This window comes from Pseudopodoces humilis, chromosome 7 (assembly GCF_049639895.1).
Source record: "Pseudopodoces humilis isolate 2021_Gansu_Grassland_sample_001 chromosome 7, ASM4963989v1, whole genome shotgun sequence".
Classification (NCBI taxonomy): Eukaryota; Metazoa; Chordata; class Aves; order Passeriformes; family Paridae; genus Pseudopodoces; species Pseudopodoces humilis.
Window position 1 is genome coordinate 40,300,473 of NC_142206.1, and position 20,859 is coordinate 40,321,331.

The window sequence follows — 20,859 nt, forward strand, 5'->3', positions numbered from 1 at the left end:
AGCTTTGCTTCCCCAGAACAGTTTGGCTGATGCAGCTGGGAAGAGGCCAGTGTTATAGAGAAAGAGGAAAGAAAAAAACACAAATCAGTTATCAGGAAGGCCCCAGCCTGTCATCTTCTCCATGATCCCTGTCTGACATCGAGGTGCTAGAACACTGGGCACCATGAGTGTACCTGTGCTTCAGGCAATGTCCCTCCCTGATGTCCTACTGATGATAAGAAAACAAAACAGCTGTGAAGAGGAGCCTTGGACCCCTCTGCTTCCTCCTGATTACTCTCCAGGCCAGTCAAGGGAGTGGGGGAGCAGGGGCTGACAGTCCTTGGCCCTTGTATGAGGGAGATAGCGTTGTGTGGGGCATGAGTAGGCCAGGCTGGGGGGAGGAGGAGATGAGAAGGTTCTTGCCTCTCATGGGACAGTGGAGTGATCCTGCAGCCCTCCCTGCTCCTGTGCCTTTGCTACCTTGGGTGAGGTGGGTTTGATGCTGGGGAGCACTGGATCCTCTCTCTGGTGCTTTGCCTCCTTCTTCGCAGGCTCAGGACCGAGGAGCGGAGGCTCCGCACAAATCGGGCTAGCTCGGGCACGGCTGTGGCGGCACCGGGCCGCGTCGCCGGGACTGCCCGGGACGGTGTCCTGGCGTACACCGGGGAACGAGAGCGACGTGGAGGGGGGCACAGAGTGTGTGGAGGGGCGCAAATCGGAGCGCGGGGAAGACGCGCACCCGATCGGTGGAGCGAGGTGCCGGGGCGCGGAGGGGTCAAGAGGTGCCGGAGCGTGCCGGGAACGCCGGCTGCGAGGGCAGAGGGTTGCCGAGGGGTGGCGGGTGCGGAGTCCCGGAGCGCAGGATGCGGAGATGCCGCGCCGTGAGGTGTGGGGATGCCGGGCTGTGGGGTGCGGGATGCCGGGGCGCGGGATGTCGGGGTGCCCCGGCTGGTCCCACCCCTGCGCGGCGCTCCCCGCCCCGCGGCCCCGCTCCCCCGCCCTCCCTGACGTGTGGCGCTGGCAGCCCGGCCGGTTCCGCATTCCCGACCCCTCCCCGCAGCCCAGGGGCCGCTATATAACCGGGGCTGATGCAACCCACCCCGCCGCCTGCCACAGCCTGCGGGAGGCGCGCACCGGGGCGGCGGGCGGTGGCGGGCCGAGGCGCCCCGGCGGCGGCCGGCACCGACATCGGCACCCGGCGGGGCCCGGGGGCCGGGGCAGCGGCGGAGGCGGCGGGGCTGAGCCTGCAGCCCACGCCCGGCCCCTACGGCCGGGCCCCGCGGGCACCCCGGCAGCCCGGTCGCCCTGCACGGTGGGTGTGGGCGCGGGCGGGGGACGTGCCGGGCGGGCCGGGATTGCGGCAGGGGGCGGGCGGCGGCGCGGGGCTCCGCGGGGGTGGCGGACAGCGGCGACGGGGGCCGGGCTGCGGGGCGCCCGGAGGAGTATCCCGGCATCCCGCGGCAGCGGGCACGGGGCTGCTGCCCGGGCGGTCGGGCGCACCGCGGAGATGCGGGGAGACCCTCTACGGGTACGGGCACAGCCGCACGGGCGGCTCAGAGCAGGGCTGCTACCCCCGCACCCGGCGATGCGCGGGGGCTGGGACTGCCTGGCTCTGGGCTGCTGCTGCACGGAGGGGCGGCGGGGGCGGCCTCCCCCCGCTTTCGGGAGCTCCTGCCTCCGCTTCACCTGCCGCCTGGGCGCGCAGGTGAGGGGCGCCGACTCCCTGCGGCTGCCGGCCCGGCCCGGGCGGGCTGGTTGTCGCCAGCCGTGTCTCCAGCCCGGGAGGCCCGGGGAAAGGAAAGGGGCCCTGGAGGTGCCCCCACCGCGCGGTCCCAAGTCCGCTTTAGCAGTCAGGCATGGAGTTGAATGGAAGTTGCATTCTTTTGCACGCTCTGCTCCAAGAGGCACTTTTCTTTTTTCCATGGAAGGGAAATAGGTTTGAGAGCAAATTGGGGGAAAGGGAGAAATACCAGGGGAGCAAGAGCCACATTATGTTTCCATTTTCCTTTAATGAAGGCCCTGTGGAGGTGTATTTGAAAACACAGGGTCTCCTATGCCTTCAAGGAGGGTGAGAACACTGTGCTGGCTGCTTCCAGGGCCATATGCAGTGTATGGTGGCCAATGAAACGGGGCCTGGCTCGTTCTCTTGCTTGTCTTGGCAGCCTGCTCCGTGGCTTGCATTACCAGCCCTGGAACACAACCACTGCCAAACTGTGAGTGTGTGTGTGCGTGTGTGTGTGTGTTTGGGCTCCAAGAGCTCAGCAGAAGCAAATGCTTCTGCAGCTCTGACCAGGATTTTTTAGCTAGTTTCGAGAAAAATTGCATTAAAAACTCTGTCTGGAGGCTCTTGACAGAGTCTGCCCTGGGAATTTGTTGGTAAAAGCTTGTGTGAAGGCATCTGTGAATGCCAGTCTTTGGCGTTCAGATTCTTGGTGTGAGTCCTAGTAATTTAAAAATGCAAAAACCTGCTGCAGTGGTCATCTAGGGAATGAGTGTTTGGGTGCAGGAGCTGCCATCCGCACCATTACTGGGTCATACAGCAATTGTTTGCCCCTGGTGTCTGGGGAATTAACAAAATCTGCTGACTTAGTGTGCAGGTTATAGCCTCTGCTTCCTCATTGAGATGCCTATGGATTCTTTCCCTGCATCTTCTCAGTTGAGTATTTCCCTCCTTACAGGATGCAAAGGTCTCTGTGCTACATTCCTTGCCAAGGAAGAGTAAATACTCCCTCAGACCTCTTGCCTCCCCCTGCCCTGTCCATCTGAGCAGCGTGTCCAACTGCACAATCAGCACTGAGCATCTGCTCTGTGGTCTCCTTCCCTGTGCTAGTGTTTGCTACTTCAGCTGCATTGCCTGGGCCAGGTACTTGGCAGCATGCAATGTCTTGAATGTGAAGCTGTAAGAGGCTCTTTTCACTGCAGTGGATGTTCGTGGTGGGCCTGGCCCCAAGAGCAAGGGAGGTAGAGCTGTGGTGAGGCATGGGACCCCTTGCCAGCATGTGTGTGTCCTGCAGTGCCAGTGCAGCAAGGAGGGGGCACTGCAAACCTGGTGTCATCTGTCTTTGGCTGCATTTCTCAGTTGCTTGGACTGTCCAGAGTATCAATCCAAACATTGCAGGCTATTTTAACATGCAGCCAGGGAGCTGAAGGCACATATGGGCCTCTCAGCTGAGCAGTGCTGTTGCAAACTAGTCAGAGCTGGTCTTTATATGGATTAGAGGTCTTTGTGGATGACCCTGGTATTCAGGGCATAATTTTGAGGACTTTATAGTGGGGGTGGGGGTTGTTGTCTCTGAGGCCATCCTTGGCCCCCAAGGGCACAGCTCTGTGCTGGAGCAGGATTGTCTTCTTGAAGAAGATTCTAGCCCTGACCACATGTGGTTATGGAAGGTCCTGCGTAATTTCAAGAAGTCAGTTGTTAGGCTGCAGCTCAGACATCAAGGTCTTCTCAGACCAGGATATTCCTTCCTTCTCAAATCCCTTTGAGCTGCTTCAGGTGTGAATAGGGTAACTTTTACCTTCCTGCTCTGTACTAGTGTCCAGTGGGTGGTTCAACCTCAGATAATTAATTGCAATCTTAATAGTACTGTGATAATTAATAGCATTTTTTTGCAGTTATTGCAATTAACTGCTGCAGTAGGGGAGCCTTGCTATGGTAGGTGCTGTACAAAACCTTGCTGTCACAGGTTGCTTGGAAGTCAATCGCTGCATTGCAGTGGTGGGAGCAGATAAACTGCTTTTTGCTGCCCTGTGAGGGTATGGAGGAAAATGCTCAGGGAGAAAGGACAGTGAGCTGCCTGCTTTGCTAATGGCAAATGGAGATTATTTCTAAAACTGAGGATTGGAGAACCAGTACGCCCTCCTCATAAAAGGGATGAGAAGTCAAAGTATTAGACAGGCAGGTGTGGAGACCTAATGGTGAGACTTGGTTGGACCAGGGATTGCAAAGTGGCATTTCTGCCAAGGAGATGCTGTCTGCTCTGGGCTGCCCAGTGTGCACAGTGTAGGAAGCTTTGAGCTTCCCTGGTGGAGGAGGGAGGGCAGCAGGGCTCCTCGCATTCCTGCTTTTAGAAAGCTTTTCACAGCCCTCTGTCTGTCAATGACTCGGATGTTCCTCCTGCCAGCTAGATGTGCAGGACTGAGCCAGAATGTTCCCATTCATGAAGTAGGTTTAGAATTTCACCTCCTGATGAACAGTTCTTCATAGCTCCTTCTTCTGTTCAGCACTGTGGCCTCCCACTCTGAACTGGGGGTGGGAGGTTACATGTATGTGCGTTCACAAACCCTGCGACTCTTCTCCCACCACATGGGGTTGCCTGTGGGAGGAAAGGAACAGCAGGAGTGGCAGCTCCAAGTGCCTGTGGGAAGGGCACAGATGCATCTTTGGACCTGCAAACCTAGAACCTGATTGTAGGAGCTTTCTGTCCCTCCTGGGATGGAAATGGAGTGTGGAGGTCCTACAGTGAGTAGTGAGGTACTACAGTGTCTTGCATTCTGAGGTGGCGTGCTCCACCTCAGTGCACTTGATGGCCATGTGCCTTTAACTGGTCTTTAAACAAGGAGGAATTTCTGTGATGCCATAAAACATTAAGCAATGTTAGGTGCTCAGTAAAGAGAGAGCATGCACGTTTTTTATCCCAGTGGGTGTCACTGCAGCTTTTCAGTATGCTATAGGTGGTAGGTTCCTTGGCATCAACAGGTTCAGCAACTGAATGAATGACTAAACACACCGTGGCTGTTGTTAAAGTCCATGTTTACCAGAGCTACTGCATGGGGATCTGAAAAGACTGGTTACCCCCAAAGGGCTTGTCTGCTGCTGTGTTCTGATGTTTGGTAAATAACTTTGACACTGATCACTGTGGTGCTTGGCACTGGCCCTGGAAGTTACTGCTTTTAACAGTGCAGAGCAGAAGCAGCTAGGCAGAAGATAAAAGGTGCTACTCAAAATTAATACATCTAGAACAGATAGAATTGTGTGGCAGTGGGAGAGTATCGTATTTTAGACAGCAGAAGAAAGCTCTAATTGCATGGCAAAGTACTTGTGTCACTGGGAATATGGGGTAGTGTCTTTCTGCCTTCATCTTCCCTCGCTGGGGCCTGAACCTCAAAGTGGAAGTGGAAGGTCTGTAGGCTTCAGACCATCAGCACTCTGCAGTCTTCTTGGAAGAGTCCAGATGGAAAAAAGCAAGTGGCTCAGAGCTTCAGAGAAGGAGTGATAGCCAACTGCCCTGTCTTTGTTTAGGAAGTTACATTCTTGGGGCATGAGAAGTTGGGTATGTCAGGAAAGGGCTTTCATATAAATCATCCTTCTGCTCACAGAATGAACTAGATTCAATGCATGACATACGGACTGAGGTAGCTTGATAGCCAGCAGCTTAAAAAAAAAAACAAATTTAAAATGGCAATAAAGCCAAAGTAGAATCTAAGGAACTAGAAGTTGGTAGCACTGCTTCTGGTCTCCAAAGCAGAATTATTATTCCTGTGGGCCAGGGGCAGATGACAGGCCAGTTACTGTGACTTGGGTGCTCCAAGACAGTACACACAAATGGCAGTATTGTGCTAGGTGCTAACACACTGATGAAGAGATCAAAGATTGCTTGTATGGTGGCTTACAGGCTTCAGCAGCGCTCTGATGTGTGGCAGCTAACAGGTAATGGCAGGCACCCAGGCTGAGCCTGGTGAGAGAATACCAGGCAGGCATGGCCTTTATTCTGCAGGCAGCATGGAGAGGGGTTGGCAGGACAGACTATGCCTTAGTGCAGTGCTTAACATGGGCAAAAGAGAAACATACAGGTAGGTACAGAGTGTCAAAATCTGCTGGCTGACAATATTAGATGCTAGACTGGGCATCTGAAGGGTACTTGCATCAACCATTATAGATGTCAGCACATGTGAAATAGCTTATGTTGTAAGAAACTGTGATTGTATTATAGACAGCAAAATTGAAAATAAGGCTGCAGATAGCCTTCACTCTCACCAAGGAAGCTGACACCAGAGATAAGGCAGTAATGGCAAGTTAAATTGAAGTGTGACTGTCAGATCCTGCTTTGGTATGTCATGGTTGTCTCTGCAGGATGATGATCTTGATGCAACAGCAGCAAATGCATTTGGTTTATAAAGAAACAAACAGGGCCTGTGGATAAGGGGGGTGCATAGGATGGTGAGGCAGTCTGTGTACAGGGAATTGAATGTATGATTTCAACACAGGTAGGCATTCCTGTGCCAGTTTTAGTCTGTGGGTAAGAATAGCAGTGAAGAGGTGGCAGGAGGGGTGTGAATACAGGCTAGCAACTGGAGTACAAGCCCCCAGGGATACTGGGTTATACAAATTATGCCTACGCACGTTAGATTTATGCTGTAACTGCTGTGCAAACATCAGCTTCTTAAAAAAAAACAAACCCAAAACCAAACAAAGAGTCCCCTGAAAAAGCAGCAACCGAATCAGTATAGGAAGAGAAAAAAAAACCCAACCCATTTAAAAAAAAAAAAAAAGCCCAAGAACTTGAAGATCAGAACTGCAGGAGAAAGAATAGAAAGGTATGTGGAGACAGGGTCCCTGAGTGAGGAAACTGAGCAACTGTATGGGACAGAAACAACTTGGTAAAGCTTCTACCCTCTAGGCTGTGGTTTCCAGAAGATGACAGACTGTCAATAGGAGAAAAACTGAGAGTAATGGGAGCTGCCTTTAAGAAATATTAAATCAACCAGTGTCACTGATTGCTGGCCATAAGGACGTAATTGGGGAACAAAGCACACAAACACTTGAAACTGGTGGGAAAGATGGAGCAAAACCAAGGTGAGCAAAGAAAGCTGTACTGCTGTCAGCTTTCTGGGTATGAGACTGCTGATAAAATAACTGAGTTGACTGAAGCCACAGGAAGAACAGTGCCGAAGAGAGGATGCAAAAGTTGCTGCAATTATCAGGAGGGTTTACAGACATTTCGGCAAGAGGTCAAGTCTTGTGTTACAGCATTTTAACCAGAATAAGGGAGTGTAGAGGCAAAGCTAAGGAAATAAAAACTAAATTTTGACCTGTGAAATCACATGTTGACCAGATCTTTATTGCAAAGATAGTTGCTAAACAGAGCAATGAATGGCATAAGCTACTCATCATTGAACTGAAGTTGTAAGAAAGTTTTCTCTGTCTCCTAATTCACTCTGGATCATCTTGATGTCATGGCACAAAATGATGGATAGTCTTGGTGCAGAAGGTAGTTACGGTGAATGTAAACTCAAGAAACTGGTGTCGTGCTGATCCAGTGGTCATATGAAAGACTGCACATTCTCTTTCCCCTTGCTGTGTTGCTGTTGGCTTCAGTACATGAAAAAGCATACCTGATACAATGCTTACAAAGAAATTGTGTGGTTCAAATGTAGGACACCAGAAAACTAGGTTTTACTGAAGATACAGCATTTCCAAGCTCATGTAGGAAAATGTTGAAAGACCACCTGTGACTGAGGGAAAAATACTATGTTATTAATTCTGAAAAGAAAAAAATCTATTAAGAATCCCACCTAAATTACCATGTTAGAAAGTGAAGGAATAAAGAGATGAGTTGGTTCATGTGCCTTAGAAATGGCAAATGCTGTAAGGGAATATCCAGAAAGGAATTAAAAATTGGCAAGGCATCAGCTGTATTCACCCCATCCTGCAAGATGTGGCTGTTGAAGAGCTGCAACTTAAAGGTCAAACTCAGATCCTGAACTTTCAAGTTCTGCCCAACCATGTGAATATGATACAAATATGATGAAGCTATAAGTAGGCATGTCCATGTCTGCCATGCTTTGGGAGGAAGACCAAAGTATTAAATAGAATTCCATATTCTGGCTTTTTTTTTTTACATAATCAATGTACAACTCTGACACTGACCAGAAAAGAATAGGAAAGTATCTGAGACTTGGGATGAAAAGGAAGTTGTGCTTACATTAGGAAGAAGCAAAGGAGTGGAACAAACTTGGAGTTTGTTCAAGTCTGAGTCCCTCCAGTCAACAGGAGTGACAGTGCATAGGGCTGAGAGCCTTCAAGAACTGGGGGGATGATCTGTTACTGCACCCCTGCTCTGCAGAGAGGGATGGCACTTCTCCTCATTTCTTTTTATTTCCATGATTATAGCCCTGCTGGGAATGGTGTTGCATTCCTCTGCAAAGGCCCAACTACTTGACTCTTGGCAGTTCTCAATGTGCTTCTGAGCTTTCTGACCCTTGAGCAAGCTCTCACTTGTGGAAGACACTCTTCACTCTTTCCACCTAGTCCTCAGCTCATCTTAATGTGCAGGTTTATGGTTTTCTAGAAGGTTTCTGGCACTTTGGTTTGATCAACTTAAAATTTAGTTTATATGATACAGGTGTGATGTGGGCTTTGGCACTGCAGTCCCTGGATCCAGGATAAATTGTTAGAGCATACTGGATACTGGGCCAACCCCTTCACTCTGACCTGTGTTGTGTGTTACACTGGTACAGAGGCTATTTCAAGGCATATTAAGCTACCAAATCAAAGATGCAGAAGGAGAAGATGTGCTGGAGCAAACACAGTGTTCTCTCAAACCTTTAGCTACTTGTCCCCAGGGACCTGTCCCAGGCTCAGGAGTGCATGGAGGAGGGTGCTGAGTGGTCAGGTTGTCCCACAGTCTGAAGAATGGATTTCTCCTTGCTCCTTATTTCATAAATTGCAGTCTGCCTGAGGACCTGGACTGTCTAGCTTGGGTGCTGTCGACTGCATGTCGTGATGAATGACAATTAAGCACAGCACTGCCAGCAGTCAAGGGAGGGAATTGTCCTGCTCTGCTCCACATGTGTGGCCTCTCCTTGAATACTGTGAGCAGTTTTGGGCAGCACCATAGAGAAAAGAGATTAAACCATTGGAGGGCATCCAAAGGAATGCCACAAGGATGGTGAAGGAAAGGAGGGGAGACTGCATGAGGAAAGGCTGAGGTCTCTTTGGTCTGCTCAGCCTGGAGGAGACTGAGGGGAGACCTCATTGCAGTTACAGTGCAATGTTAGGAGTGCAAAATTAGGAGTGCAGCCTAAGGGTGTGATGGTGCTTGTTTCTGGGGGGGGTGAAGCATCTTAGCCATATGTAGGCCTGAAAGGAAGGGGGAGGGAGATAGCATGCAGCTTCAGAGCCCAACTGCATTGGGCATCTTTGGACACCTTACAAGATGTTGGTGCAGATTCTGGTACAAGATGTCAGTACAAGATTCCACTGCAAATGTGGAATTACAGTTTTCCTGTTTAGAGATCTCTGTGGAAGAATGAATATTTTGCATCTGTTTAGGTCCTTGCAATCTCAAGGAGTTGACCTGTAATCTTTTCTGACAAGTATCATTACCAAGTATTTTTCATTTCTGTCACCAAATGGGCAGGAGTTCATTTCATCAGGTAGTATCACTTCTCTTGAGAAGTGACTTGTCTTTCCAGTCTTCTCTTCAGGCTTTAATGACCTTATGCAGATCACCTCCCGCCTGCCCAGCTTCTTTTCCCCTAAGCAGTGCTCCCAGCACTGCCAAGCACTGGCTTGCTCTCCCCCTTGTTGTCTCCTAAAGGATGACTGGAGCAGAGGGCTTGATTCTTGCTTGCCACCTCTTTCTGTCTTGCTGCATCTGCTTTCCCTGGTCTTTCTCAAGTCTTCTTGGTCACAGCTGAGCAAACCCTGCCAGGGGACATGTCATGCCGACACCTGGACCTCTTCATTGGCAGATTAGACTGTATGACAGCTCACAGCTCATTGCAGCTTGTAAGCACTTTCTGCTGCAAATCATTCTGTCTGTCACACCAATACAGCTTGCACAGCACCCGTGCTGGATGCTGTGGAGCTTGCATTAGCCTCTTTGCCCTTAACTAGCCTCTGTGCCTGTTTTTCCTTCTCTTCTGCTGCTTATCTCTGGTTCCTTCACATTAAAAAATATATTAAATAATCTCTTGGGTAAAAAGATGTGCCAGCGCCAAGAAATCCTTAACTTCTGTTTGTCATGATTAATCCTGTTCAGCCTGCTCCCACTACTCTACCTGAGCAGGGCAGCTGGAGCAGGCAATTTCCAGAGATCCCTCCCAGCCTCAGCTGTTCTGTGATTCTGTGATCCAGCAGTTCTATCTCACATGCTGCTTTACTCGAGTTTTCAGCCTGGTACTGACATAGATTTGTCACCCCAGGATGAGCAGCTGTGGCAGCTGGCTTGGCTAGGTGTGTGTGCATGTGTCTGCATGACTCTACTGCCTGGGCCAAAAGTCTGTACCACCCTTATCAGCAGATGAGGGTGGATGCTTTGGAAAGAGCAGGGCAACTGCATGTTATCCCTCATTTAATGTTCCTCCTTTCTCTGACACTTGGTGCTGCGAGAGCCTCCATGAGTTCCCCTTAATGTTTGTTGAGTCCTGCCTTGTGACTGGCTGTTGTGGTTGCAGGAAGCTACACAGTGAGATTTTGGGTCCACTCCTTTAGTCTGTTTCTCTTTTGACATTGCTGGTCTTTATCCCTGCTGTGTTGGTGCCTCCTGCACAAGGGCAAAATGGGGTGGATACCTGGAGGCTCCTACAGTGTGCTGGGACTTCTCTGGATGGGCAGAGCAAGGAGAGTGCACACATGCTGGGACATGTGGTTGAGTTGAAGAAGAGTGGCAAATGGCTGCTGTGTGGACAGAGGTTGACTCTAAATGTTGTAAAATAGGTAACTTGTGAGTGTCCCAGGCCAGTTAAACAGCAGGGGTGTACCTGCATTGCAGCCAACATCCATCTGCTCCCATGGCTTTTGGACTAATGTAACAGCTCCAGCTCCATGGACTTCCTATTTTAGGTTTAATTTTATTACTTCTTTGCTGCTTGTTCTTTGTACTTATTGGGAACTCCCTTTCTCCTCCCCATAAGTGACTTGCTGAAGGTTGCCCTGATCCTATTTTCACTTTCTTCTTTCATGATAGAAGAAGACTTTTGAACCTTTTTGAACCTTCCACTATTTCCCTTCCCCTCCAGCCTTTGTTTCCTCATGTCTGTGCTGAGAGATGTTTGTGGCATTTTTTTTTTTCTTGTAGTTTAATCCATGGTCTTTGTTTGCTGTGTCCCAGCCCTGACCAGTGGCTGAGCTTGCCCAGAAGAAATCCAGCCTAGGCATATTATGGTCCTCTTTGTGCCATTTTGTTTTTGTACTAATAATCCACACAATAATTAATCAAAACTCAATTAAAAGCAAACCTTAATCTGCTGAAGACACTCCAGAAGAACGTGTCCATGGGATCACATCACTGTCATTTGCAAGCAGCTCCTGTTCTTCTGGTGCTTCGCCTCTCAGGTCTCTTCCCTTCCTGATCTGCATCCCAGTAGCCTATTCTTCCTGTCAGGATTCATACATTTTGGTTTCTGTCGTACAGATTTTGCTTTTTCTCTGCCTTTGCTCTTCCTGGGGGAGAATGTCTGCCTTCCTTGATTCATAGCCCTGTAGGTGATGGGACTGTAGCATGAATCTGTCTTGTGCTGTGTCATGAGGCCCTGTAGCTGGGTTGTAATGGGATCTCTGTCCCCCTCCAGCCTAGGAAGCTGTTTCCCCTGCTATGATGCCAGGGCAGATCCCCGACCCGTCGCTGACGGCTGGCGCGCTGCCTGGGCTCGGCCCCTTGACAGGACTGCCTGGCACGGCCCTGACCGCCGAGGAGCTGAAGTGCGCTGACATCCGCAACATCGGGGCCATGATCTCGCCGCTCCAGTTCCTGGAGGTGAAGCTTGGGAAGAGACCCCAGCCTGTCAAAAGCGAGGTGAGTATTGGGGGCTGCTGGCTGCAGGTGGCCCCACAGAGCTGTTGTTTGCACTTGCCTGGGTTTCCCTCCTGCCCGTGCTTGGCTGTCGTAGCAGGGTGGCCAGCAGCATGTTTTATAAGCTCCCTGCTTGGTGATGTGCATGCATGTTGGCAGCTGCTCCACTAGCTGCCTTTTCTCCCTGCCTGATTTTCTGTCCTTGACTGGCAGTGGTAGCCTCAGTGTCCCAGACCTGACTGGTCCAATGCAACAATTGGCAGCCATCTGAACTCAAACCCAGCATGTGGAGTGAGGTCTGGTGCAGCCAATCCCTAGGTTGGGGCACACACAGAGTAGAAGTCACACAACCTGTCACTCATGTCAACAAGCCTTTGGTGCTTCTGGCATTGTTGTTGCCTCTCTGGCAGGGAAGGGGTATGTGGACAAGCAGTGTGGAGCAGTGACTCAGCCTGTGCCACAGGTGCTGCTGGCTGGGAGCCATTGCTTGGGGTGGGCCCTGGCTTCACCTCGAGTTTCCTGGGATGAGGAAGTTGGGTGGTTTCTGCTTGGTACCACAGGCTGCCATGTCAGAAGCAGGCTGAAGGGACTAGGGAGATGCTTGGACAGTGTTTTCCTTATGTGGCTGTCCCACGTGTTGGTTGTCCAGTATTTGACTCTGGCTGAACTGGTGGTGAGCGTTTGCACCTCCTACTGCCTGCAGATGGAGCTGGGAACCCACTGTTACAGAGGTCCCACTTTGGGGAGGGTGCTAGCTGCTCTTAGAAGGTCCAATAGACAGCCCTCTGAACAGAGCATTTGCTCTGTGTGAGGTTACCTCAGATGATGCTGTATGAGGATGGGGTTGTGTTCTCTGTGTTGATGGACAGCCCCACTGGGAGAGCTGCTCTCCTCTTGGACAGGTGTAGACAGATGCTGCTGGGCTCTGTTCTCTGGAAGTGTGAGCAAGGATTTGCTAGATGATGTGAAAAGCTGCCTGTGATGAGCTGTGAGTTGAAGGGAGTAAGATAGGAATTCCAGGGAGTAACCTGCTCTCCAAATGATGCTGGCACTTGATTTATCCAATTTTTTTGGGAGAAGCTCAGCAGTAGCCAGGCCCACCTGTGCAGAGCATCCTTGTTCTTTCCCCTCAGCCATTTGAGGTGGACTCCTGTGGGTAGAACTGGTATGATGTAGTCCATCTGATCATCTTGCACAGGAGCTCTGTGCCCAAGAGTGTCCAGTCAGCTTGTGCAGTCTGGAGGTTGCCTGGGAAGGACTGGGCAGCTCTGCAATGGGAAGAGCTGAGGATAGGATACTGTGGGAGGCCATCACAAGGCTCTGGGGAATGCTAATGGCTTCCATTCCTCTATGGGCAAAGCAGTCACAGATTTGCAGCTGAAGCCAAATTCTGTTCCAAGCTCTTGGCCTGAGTATTAATGCAGCAAATGGTCTGCAGTACCTGCCTTGCTCCATGGGTTGGGGAAGAAGGAGGGTAACTCTGTGGCTATGCTGTCTTCCCAGGTCCAGCTTCTTTCCTGGGGCATCTCAGGCACCTCTGAGCTGGCCCTGCAACTGCTGCTTTTGCTTTTTGTGGGCATGGGTATATGATGTAACTGGCATCTGTGTAACAGGGACAGGGCAGTTCTGTCCCACAACAGGTACTGGAATTGCTGAGTGTCCTCTGAGCTAGCTGTTATGGCACCATGTGGAGGAAAGATAAGAGAAAACCCACTGATAGCCCCTGCACAGCTTCCATGCAGCTGGTTCCTCCCCTGCATGGCCTGTGAAGCTGAGGAGTTGAAGACAGCAAATGGAGCTGCCCTTGGCAAGGCTTTGCAGCAAAAGCCTGAGGGAGCTGAAGCAGTAGCTGCTTATCCCATGAGTAGCCAAGAAACTGCCCACGCACAGTTTTGCAATGCAGCCTGCAGCTGCTTTCCTCGTGCAGGGCGCTGGAGCCCAGGAATGCTGGGTGCCGACATGCCACTCTGTGGTGCTGGGAGGACAGGCTGCTTGCCATGAGCCTGGGCAAAGCAGCTGTCTCTGCTCTGCTGGGGGCACCAGCATCTCCTGGCATTGGGGTATTTGTGCCTGGGGGCACACACAAAACCCACCCAGGGGTATTTGGTGCCAGCTTCTCTGCAGGGTGATGGACAGCCCCACTGGGAAAGCTGCTCTCCTCTTGGACAGGTGTAGACAGATGCTGCTGTGTTCCTCCACCATTGAATCCCACCTGGGGTGGTCCCTCTGGGACTGAGCCCTGCCCTTCAGGCAGATGATCACCTTGGTCTCTGAGGCTGCTGATTGAAGCAGTTCAGGCGGCATCCCCAGACCTTCTACCCACAGGGATCCCCTGGAGATCAACTGCTGGGACATGCTATTGGGTGATACATCATCATTGTTTCATGTGCCTCTGAATAACATCCTAACCCTCAACACCAGGGCCATGTCACCTTTTTGAACTAAAATCAAGGAAAAGCAGATGGGGAAAACTTGCTTTCTTTAGAAGGAGACCTCTGCCCTGAGAATTTGTGGATTCCTCATACCTGGAAATGTTCAAGACCAGGCTGGATGGGGTTTTCAGCAACTGCTCTACTGCAAGGTGTCCCTGCCTGTGGCAGTGGGGTTGGAACTAGGTGATCTTTAATATCTCTCCAAATCTTTCTATATTTCTATGAAGCTACAGGAGCTGTGGTCAAAAAGCAGAGCCAAGAGCTCAAGCTGCTTCTCTCTGTGTTGAGCCACCTTCCTTGGGCATCTGTACTCCATCGAAAGGATACAGATCTTTGCTGGGCCCTCTGTGGGGTGGAGGCAGGGTCAGAGACAGGTCATTTATTCTGTAATTCTAGTTGAGTGGACTAGTGGGGCATGGAAATGTCAGGCAGTTCCCAGGGCTGGTGCAATTGCTGGTTGCTCTTCCAGTTGCTGTTCCACCCCAAGATGTACTTTTGAAGCCAAGTTTGGGGGTGTTTTTTGAGCTTTGAGCTGTGTGCACATTACCTCTCTGCACCCTCCTAGTAATCCTTGAACTAAAAGGCCAAGAAGCTGTCTTGGGGTAGATGAGTAGTTGGTAAATGTGCAGAGGGGAATTGTATCTACCCTGATGTCTACCTCCTCTTAATTTCTGTCAGGAAATTTTCTAAGACCTGGCAGTGGAATGTAGAGTGAATGCCTTCCAGATTACTTCTGCTAACCTGTCACATCTAAGTTATGTGGGTGCAGTGTGAGCTGTCCATTTCTAACCGGACTTGGGGGTATTAGTGCAGCTCCCATCCTAGCTCTTCCAAGTGTGGTACGCTGGTGCCCCATGACACTGCCTTGGCAAAGGAATGGTGGCAGCCTGGCATTATGGAAGTCTGTCAATAGCTTGTGCTGGCTTTGCTTAATATTTTAGCCTCAGCTAAAACAGCAACTTTGGTATAATGCTTGCAAAATAAGGTAGAAAAGATGCAAAACCGTTAGTGCTATGAAGCTCAAACACTGCTTTCTCTAGCAGGCTGTGTGCTGTATATTGGACATGTGGCTTACTTAAGGCACCCCTTCACCCTACCTTTGTTGAGTCCACGTTTCATTGAGCCCCTGTGTATCACACTGGGATATTTTGATTAGTGGGTTTTGGACTTGATGACTGTTAGCTGTGTGCACGGTCTACTGTGGATGATAGCACCTGCAGCCTTCATTACTATCAGGCACCACTGGTGTGTTTACATGTGGGGTGATCTTGTGGCCACCAGGTATCAGTCAATAGGAATGAGGCAGTTCAGTCTGACAACCTCAAATTTCAGAGACCCAGGCCAAATGTGGATGAAGGCACTGGGGACCTTTTCTTCTCTATCCATGCTACAAAGTATAACCTGACTTCACAGGGCTTTCCAGCACTCAGATTTTTCCTTGAAGGAGCTGGTTTGTATTCTTGGATGTAGGCATGCCACAGGCCATTTACAAAGGCTTTGCAGCATATATCAATAAATACTTCGATTATGGGTTTCTAACCCATAGGGCCTATTGGCCTGGCCTGTGGTTTGAGTTAAAGAGCACAGAGAACTGAGTCATGGTGAACAGTGCAGGTACTGCTGTGTCCTGCCTCCTTACAGGGGATGCAGGATCTGTCCCCACCTTACTGTGGTGGCCCTGTGACTCAGACAGTCCCAGGTATTGGAAAGGGGCAGGCCCAGCTGTAGTATCTTTCGGGTTTTTCTGCCTCTTGTTCTTGGCTTTGTGAGTGATGCTTCAATGTCTGTGCTCACAGAGCTGAGCCTGTAGATGTCTGTGTGACAAACCACCCGTGTTCCTGGGAGGGGGCTCTATTCTCTGTCTCTTCCCTGTCTCAGGGAGGGGCAGCCCTGTGAAGGGTTGTCTGTCCCCTACCAGCCATGTCCTCAGCTGTGGGTACAGGTCTCCGTCTCTGTGTTCCCACAAAGTGGATGTAGAGCCTGTAGCAGAGGCACACACACACATGGGATTAAGTCATGTTACTGGTGGCCTGTGACCACATGCTCACCCTTTCCTCCTGCCCCAGCCCACACCTGCTGGCTCTGACCTGGGTTTCTCTGTCTTGTTGTAGCTGGATGAGGAAGAAGAGAGGAGGAAAAGGCGCCGGGAGAAAAACAAAGTAGCAGCAGCACGATGTCGGAACAAGAAGAAGGAGAGGACGGAGTTCCTGCAGCGGGTGGGTGCCCCAGTCTGTCCCAGGACACAGCAGGGACCTCACTAGAACAGTGCTCCAGCTGCAGGCACCATTGCCTTCTGAACTGCCCCTCTGCCTCCCCTTGCTCCAGTGCCTTTATCTGGAAAATACAGCCCTTGCTTTTCATGAGGCTGTGGAGGTGGTGGCCATGTACATGCCCAGGCAGAGCTTACCCAGTACCAGGGCTGGAGAGGGCTGGAGGTTGGCTCTGGGCTTGTGGAGAAAGAGGAATGATATTGCCTCTGCCTCAGTGCTGGAGCAGGAACACCCATATGAGTGTGGCACAGGACAGGGGCTGGCAGTGTGCTGGCCCCTTGACCAAAGTCCTAAAGATTTTCCCACTCAGAGGCCAGATGCCCACTCCACCTCTAACCCCAAGGCAGAAAAACTGTCACAGCACCTTGCTGTTTTTCTGAAAACAGTGGTGAGACATGGGCAGATGACACAGCATGAGACAAGGAGTCACTTCACAAGGGGAGATCCTTACAGATGGGCTTGGGTGAAAACTTAAACATGGGTTTGTTCCCAAACACCTTACCAGACCACAGAAAGCAGCCAGGCAGGCAGTTTTTGCTGGGGTGCTGCAGAGACCTGCCCCAGGTGATGGCTGTGTGTTTCTGTGTGACTAAGTAGCAGAAGGCAGCAGGGGCTGTGGGACAGCATTGAGCAGAGGTGGCATGTTGGCCAAAATGTTTCTTATATCTTGTCCTGCTAGATAAAGTCACATGCGGTTGTGTTCCTGTCCTGCTAGGAGTCTGAGCGTCTAGAGCTCATGAATGCTGAGCTGAAGGCCCAGATAGAAGAGCTGAAACAGGAGAGGCAGCAGCTCATCCTGATGCTGAACCGGCACCGTCCCACCTGCATCGTGCGGACAGACAGCATCAAGACGCCTGAAAGTGAAGCCAACCCACTGCTGGAGCAGCTAGAGAAGAAGTGAAGGTGGCACAGGGCCAGGAGGAGGAGACAGTGGCAACAGGGTCTTCCAGGGTCTCTAATGTATGTACTGTATGAAGAACTGTGCACCCAGGCCTGGTGCAGCCAGGACCTAGTGGGCTTCCTTGGGAACTATGGACCAAACATGGGAACAGAGAAGATCAGGAGCCTGCCAACCATGTACTCTGAGGCTGAACCTGGGACCAGGGCTGGTGGTGCCAGTGAGGGCAACCTCCCTGTGATACTCATCACAGCCCTTCAGCCTGTTCTCAGCCCTGGGACCCACAAAGCCACTGTGTGTCCTGCAAGGGGCACGCAGCCCATGGGTAGCATGGGGCTGCAGGCTGAGGAGTGGCAGCTGTGCAGTGCCCACCAGCACCCTGCCCAGAGGCTGCCGCTGCTCCTGGCACACGCTCCGGAGGGAAACCCAAACCCAAGAACCACAAACACTTGATGCAGCCCCATCTGGTGGGCAGGCCTGTCGGGGCTCGGTGGCGCAGGCGCCCCCCCACAAGCACACTCAGTATAATGTTTACAGCCCAGCTGTCCGTGTCGGCCGTGCTTTTGAATGCACATTTTTACACTTTTTTAAAGTATTTTTTACAAAGTTTTTATACAGTGATCTCTATATGGATTTATATAATCACTAGATGTGATCCCATAGAAATGTATGTTATAATGGTCTGTTTGTTACAAACACATACGCCACAGTTATCTCCATTGTGTTACTTGTCTGGTAGCATCCAGCTCCTTTCCTGGCATGCTGGGAAAGGGGTCCAAGCCGCCCTCTGCAGTGGTGTCGCTACCCTCTCCATCCATGTATGTCCTTCATAATACTCAGTTCTGTATCTCTCAGTAAATGTTACCTTTGTGTATGCTGTCCTCCTGTAGCTCTCTTTGGCTCAGCAGCACTGTGGCAGCATTTGCAGGGCTGAACAGGCCAGGTGTGTTCCTGGCTGAGTGGCACAGTGGAGCAGATCCCAGAGCTGGTTTTGGTGGTTGTGTTAGCAGTTGTGGGCAAGGAGAATTCACCCTAGGAAGCTGGGAAACTTGGAGGCAGCTCTGACTGCAAGCAAGAAGTAGCTCAATGCTGCACCAAAGAGGATAGGGAGGCATAGCTTGCCACTTGGAAAGGCAGAGGGAGACCATGTCATCCTTAACTGGTCCTTTGTGTTTCAAATACAGCAGTTTGAACTCATTTCAGGGATGAGAAAGAGATAAGGGGGCTATCACAATGTCCTTGTCTTGGTGATCCCTTTATGTGCCTTTGTGCTTCCTTCTGCCCAGACTGGGGAGTTCATGGCTCAGATCTGACCCGTTCCTCCGCTGCTGTCAAGAGCCAATCTTCATTCTTTGAAAAACGTGATACCTCTGCCTTTCATCAAACTCTGCTGAAAGGTTGCAGAGTATGTCCTGGGCCTCCTTACATTTTCTCTTTATTTCCTTCTGCAAAGTGTATGTGGTAATAAATTCCCTCTTTGGTGGTCAGTGGGAGCTCCCTGTGGATACCAGATGGTCTACGCATCTTGTCCACAGGCATCGTGGACTTTTTGCTCCCCTGGTGACCTCTCACTCCCCTGCTACATGGCTTCCAGCAGCACCGGCAGTGCTGTGGGTGCAGGCAATGGCCTTTCTTTGGCAGACAACCACATTGAAGTAAAAATTTCTTCTGTGGAAACAGCTGGCTTGGAAGATAAATAAAACGTGCCCTTTGAAACCCAGCATGCTAGAAGCAGCTAGCAAAGGTAGAAGCAGAGGAGTGATATATCTACATCAGTTTAATGCTCAGCTATTCCAGCCAAGGATTGGAGCTGAATCCTAGCTGCCCAGGGGTTGGAATGAGATTATCTTTAGGGTCCTTCCTAATCCAAGCCACTCCCTGATTCTGTCACCCAAACAGCCTTCTACTGTATTCCAGTCAGCACCAAGGCATTTGACACTCAAAGTTTAGGGCATTTCTTTTTCAGGTGACTTGTTTGGGCTGTAACACAATAAAGTTAAAGCAGAGGGTTTGGGCCCTTTTCCCCTTTATGCCACAGGTTCTGACTGTTGAATGGAAAAGGTTCCATCTCTGTGCAGTGTGCTATTCTGCAAACCCCACCTGATTCCTGTAGGGGACAGGCTATTTGATGTTCTTGACTCCCGTAGCATCTGTCCTCTCAAAACCCAGCTCCCATCTTCTCAGAATTAAAAATTTTGCTTTGGGACAGATGGTCCACTGGCCAGGCTTGTGCATTACAGTGACAGCTCCTGGGAAGGAGCAGAGGGCACGTGCCAGGCACAGCCTTCTGTTGCCAGTGCAAGAACATGCTCTCAAACTTAAAATGCAATGGTTCTACCTGTGCTGTGGCAGTATCCTTGCACTGGGATCCACTTCATGCACGGACTGGCGATGTGGATTTGCTCAGAAGAGTCAACTGGCACTTCTCAAAGGGCTAGGAAGCCACCTCCTGGCCATCCCACACCACCCCATCCTGTGTTAGGTGCACTGTGGACCACTACTGGAGCAGAGCTGAAGGGATTTCGTACTTCTGGGATAGGGCTTGGTGCGGTGGTGCTGGAGCCGGTAGCCCGGTAGTTGTGGGGCTGTTGCCAGCCCCACGTCCCCGGTCCAGCCAGCCTTCGGGCTGCATCCCTCCTCCTGGTGGGCACACGCACACATGGATCCCTCCCGTGGATAGCTGTAGCTGGTTGTAGAGCCGCAGTTGCTGGCCCTGGGCGCAGGAGCCCTGAGTACGGCAGTCGCCACTGGCACACAGCTCTGGTCTCGCTCGCTACTGCTCCAGCCTGAGGCTCCCCGCGCTCACCCCAACCCGCACACGAGGTGTCCGGAGCCAGGCGCGCAGGAACCGGGCGGGATGCGGCAGTGCGCGGGCACCGGGCAGGAGCGGCCGGTCCCTCTCCCTGAGCTCTCGTGGCTCCTCGCCCGGCCCGGCCCCGACCCGGGCAGAGCCGCCGTGCGCTCGGCGGACGGGCGGAGGCGGCGGGAGCCGGGAACGCCGGCAGGAGGCGCCGCGGGAGCGGCCGGGCCGGGCCGGGCAGGGCGGCCGGACGGAGCGGCCGCTCTGCCCCGCGGCTTGGGAGAGCGCCCCGAGCACTGAGCACAGCCCTCGGAGCGGGTCCGCAGCAGCAACGGGCAGGCGTCTGGAGCACCTCTCCTATGCGAAAAAGCAGCGAGAGCTGGGGCTGATCAGCCGGGAGGAGGTTCTGGGGGGACCTCAGAACACTTTCCAGTACCTAAAGGTCTCTGGGTAACCTTGAGAGGGACATTTTACCAGGGCTTGTGGTGATAGGAGAAGGAGCAACAGTTATAAACTGAAAGAGGATTTGGATTGTATATAAGAACCTTTCAAAATGAAGAAGGTGAGGCACTCAAACAGGTTGCCCAGAAGTGATGAATGCCCCATACCTGGAAGTCTTCATGCCCAGGTTGGATAGGGCTCTGAGCAACCTGGTCTAGTGCAAGGAGTCCCTGTGCGTGATAGGGGGTTGAAACTAGATGGCCTTTAAAGATCCCATTCAGTTCAAACTTCTGTCATTCTA

At 51.5% G+C, this 20,859-nt stretch overlaps 1 protein-coding gene across 1 annotated transcript; it reads left to right on the forward strand.

The window, feature by feature from the left end:
* The first annotated feature begins 1,182 nt into the window (after nucleotides 1-1,182).
* JDP2 (Jun dimerization protein 2) lies at nucleotides 1,183-18,221 on the forward strand. The gene is made up of 4 exons (XM_005520253.3): nucleotides 1,183-1,291; nucleotides 11,497-11,720; nucleotides 16,261-16,365; nucleotides 17,135-18,221. Exons 2-4 carry the CDS (start codon nucleotides 11,520-11,522, stop codon nucleotides 17,318-17,320), a joined length of 492 nt encoding a protein of 163 aa, XP_005520310.1. The 5' UTR covers nucleotides 1,183-1,291; nucleotides 11,497-11,519; the 3' UTR covers nucleotides 17,321-18,221.
* Nucleotides 18,222-20,859: the final 2,638 nt, after the last annotated feature.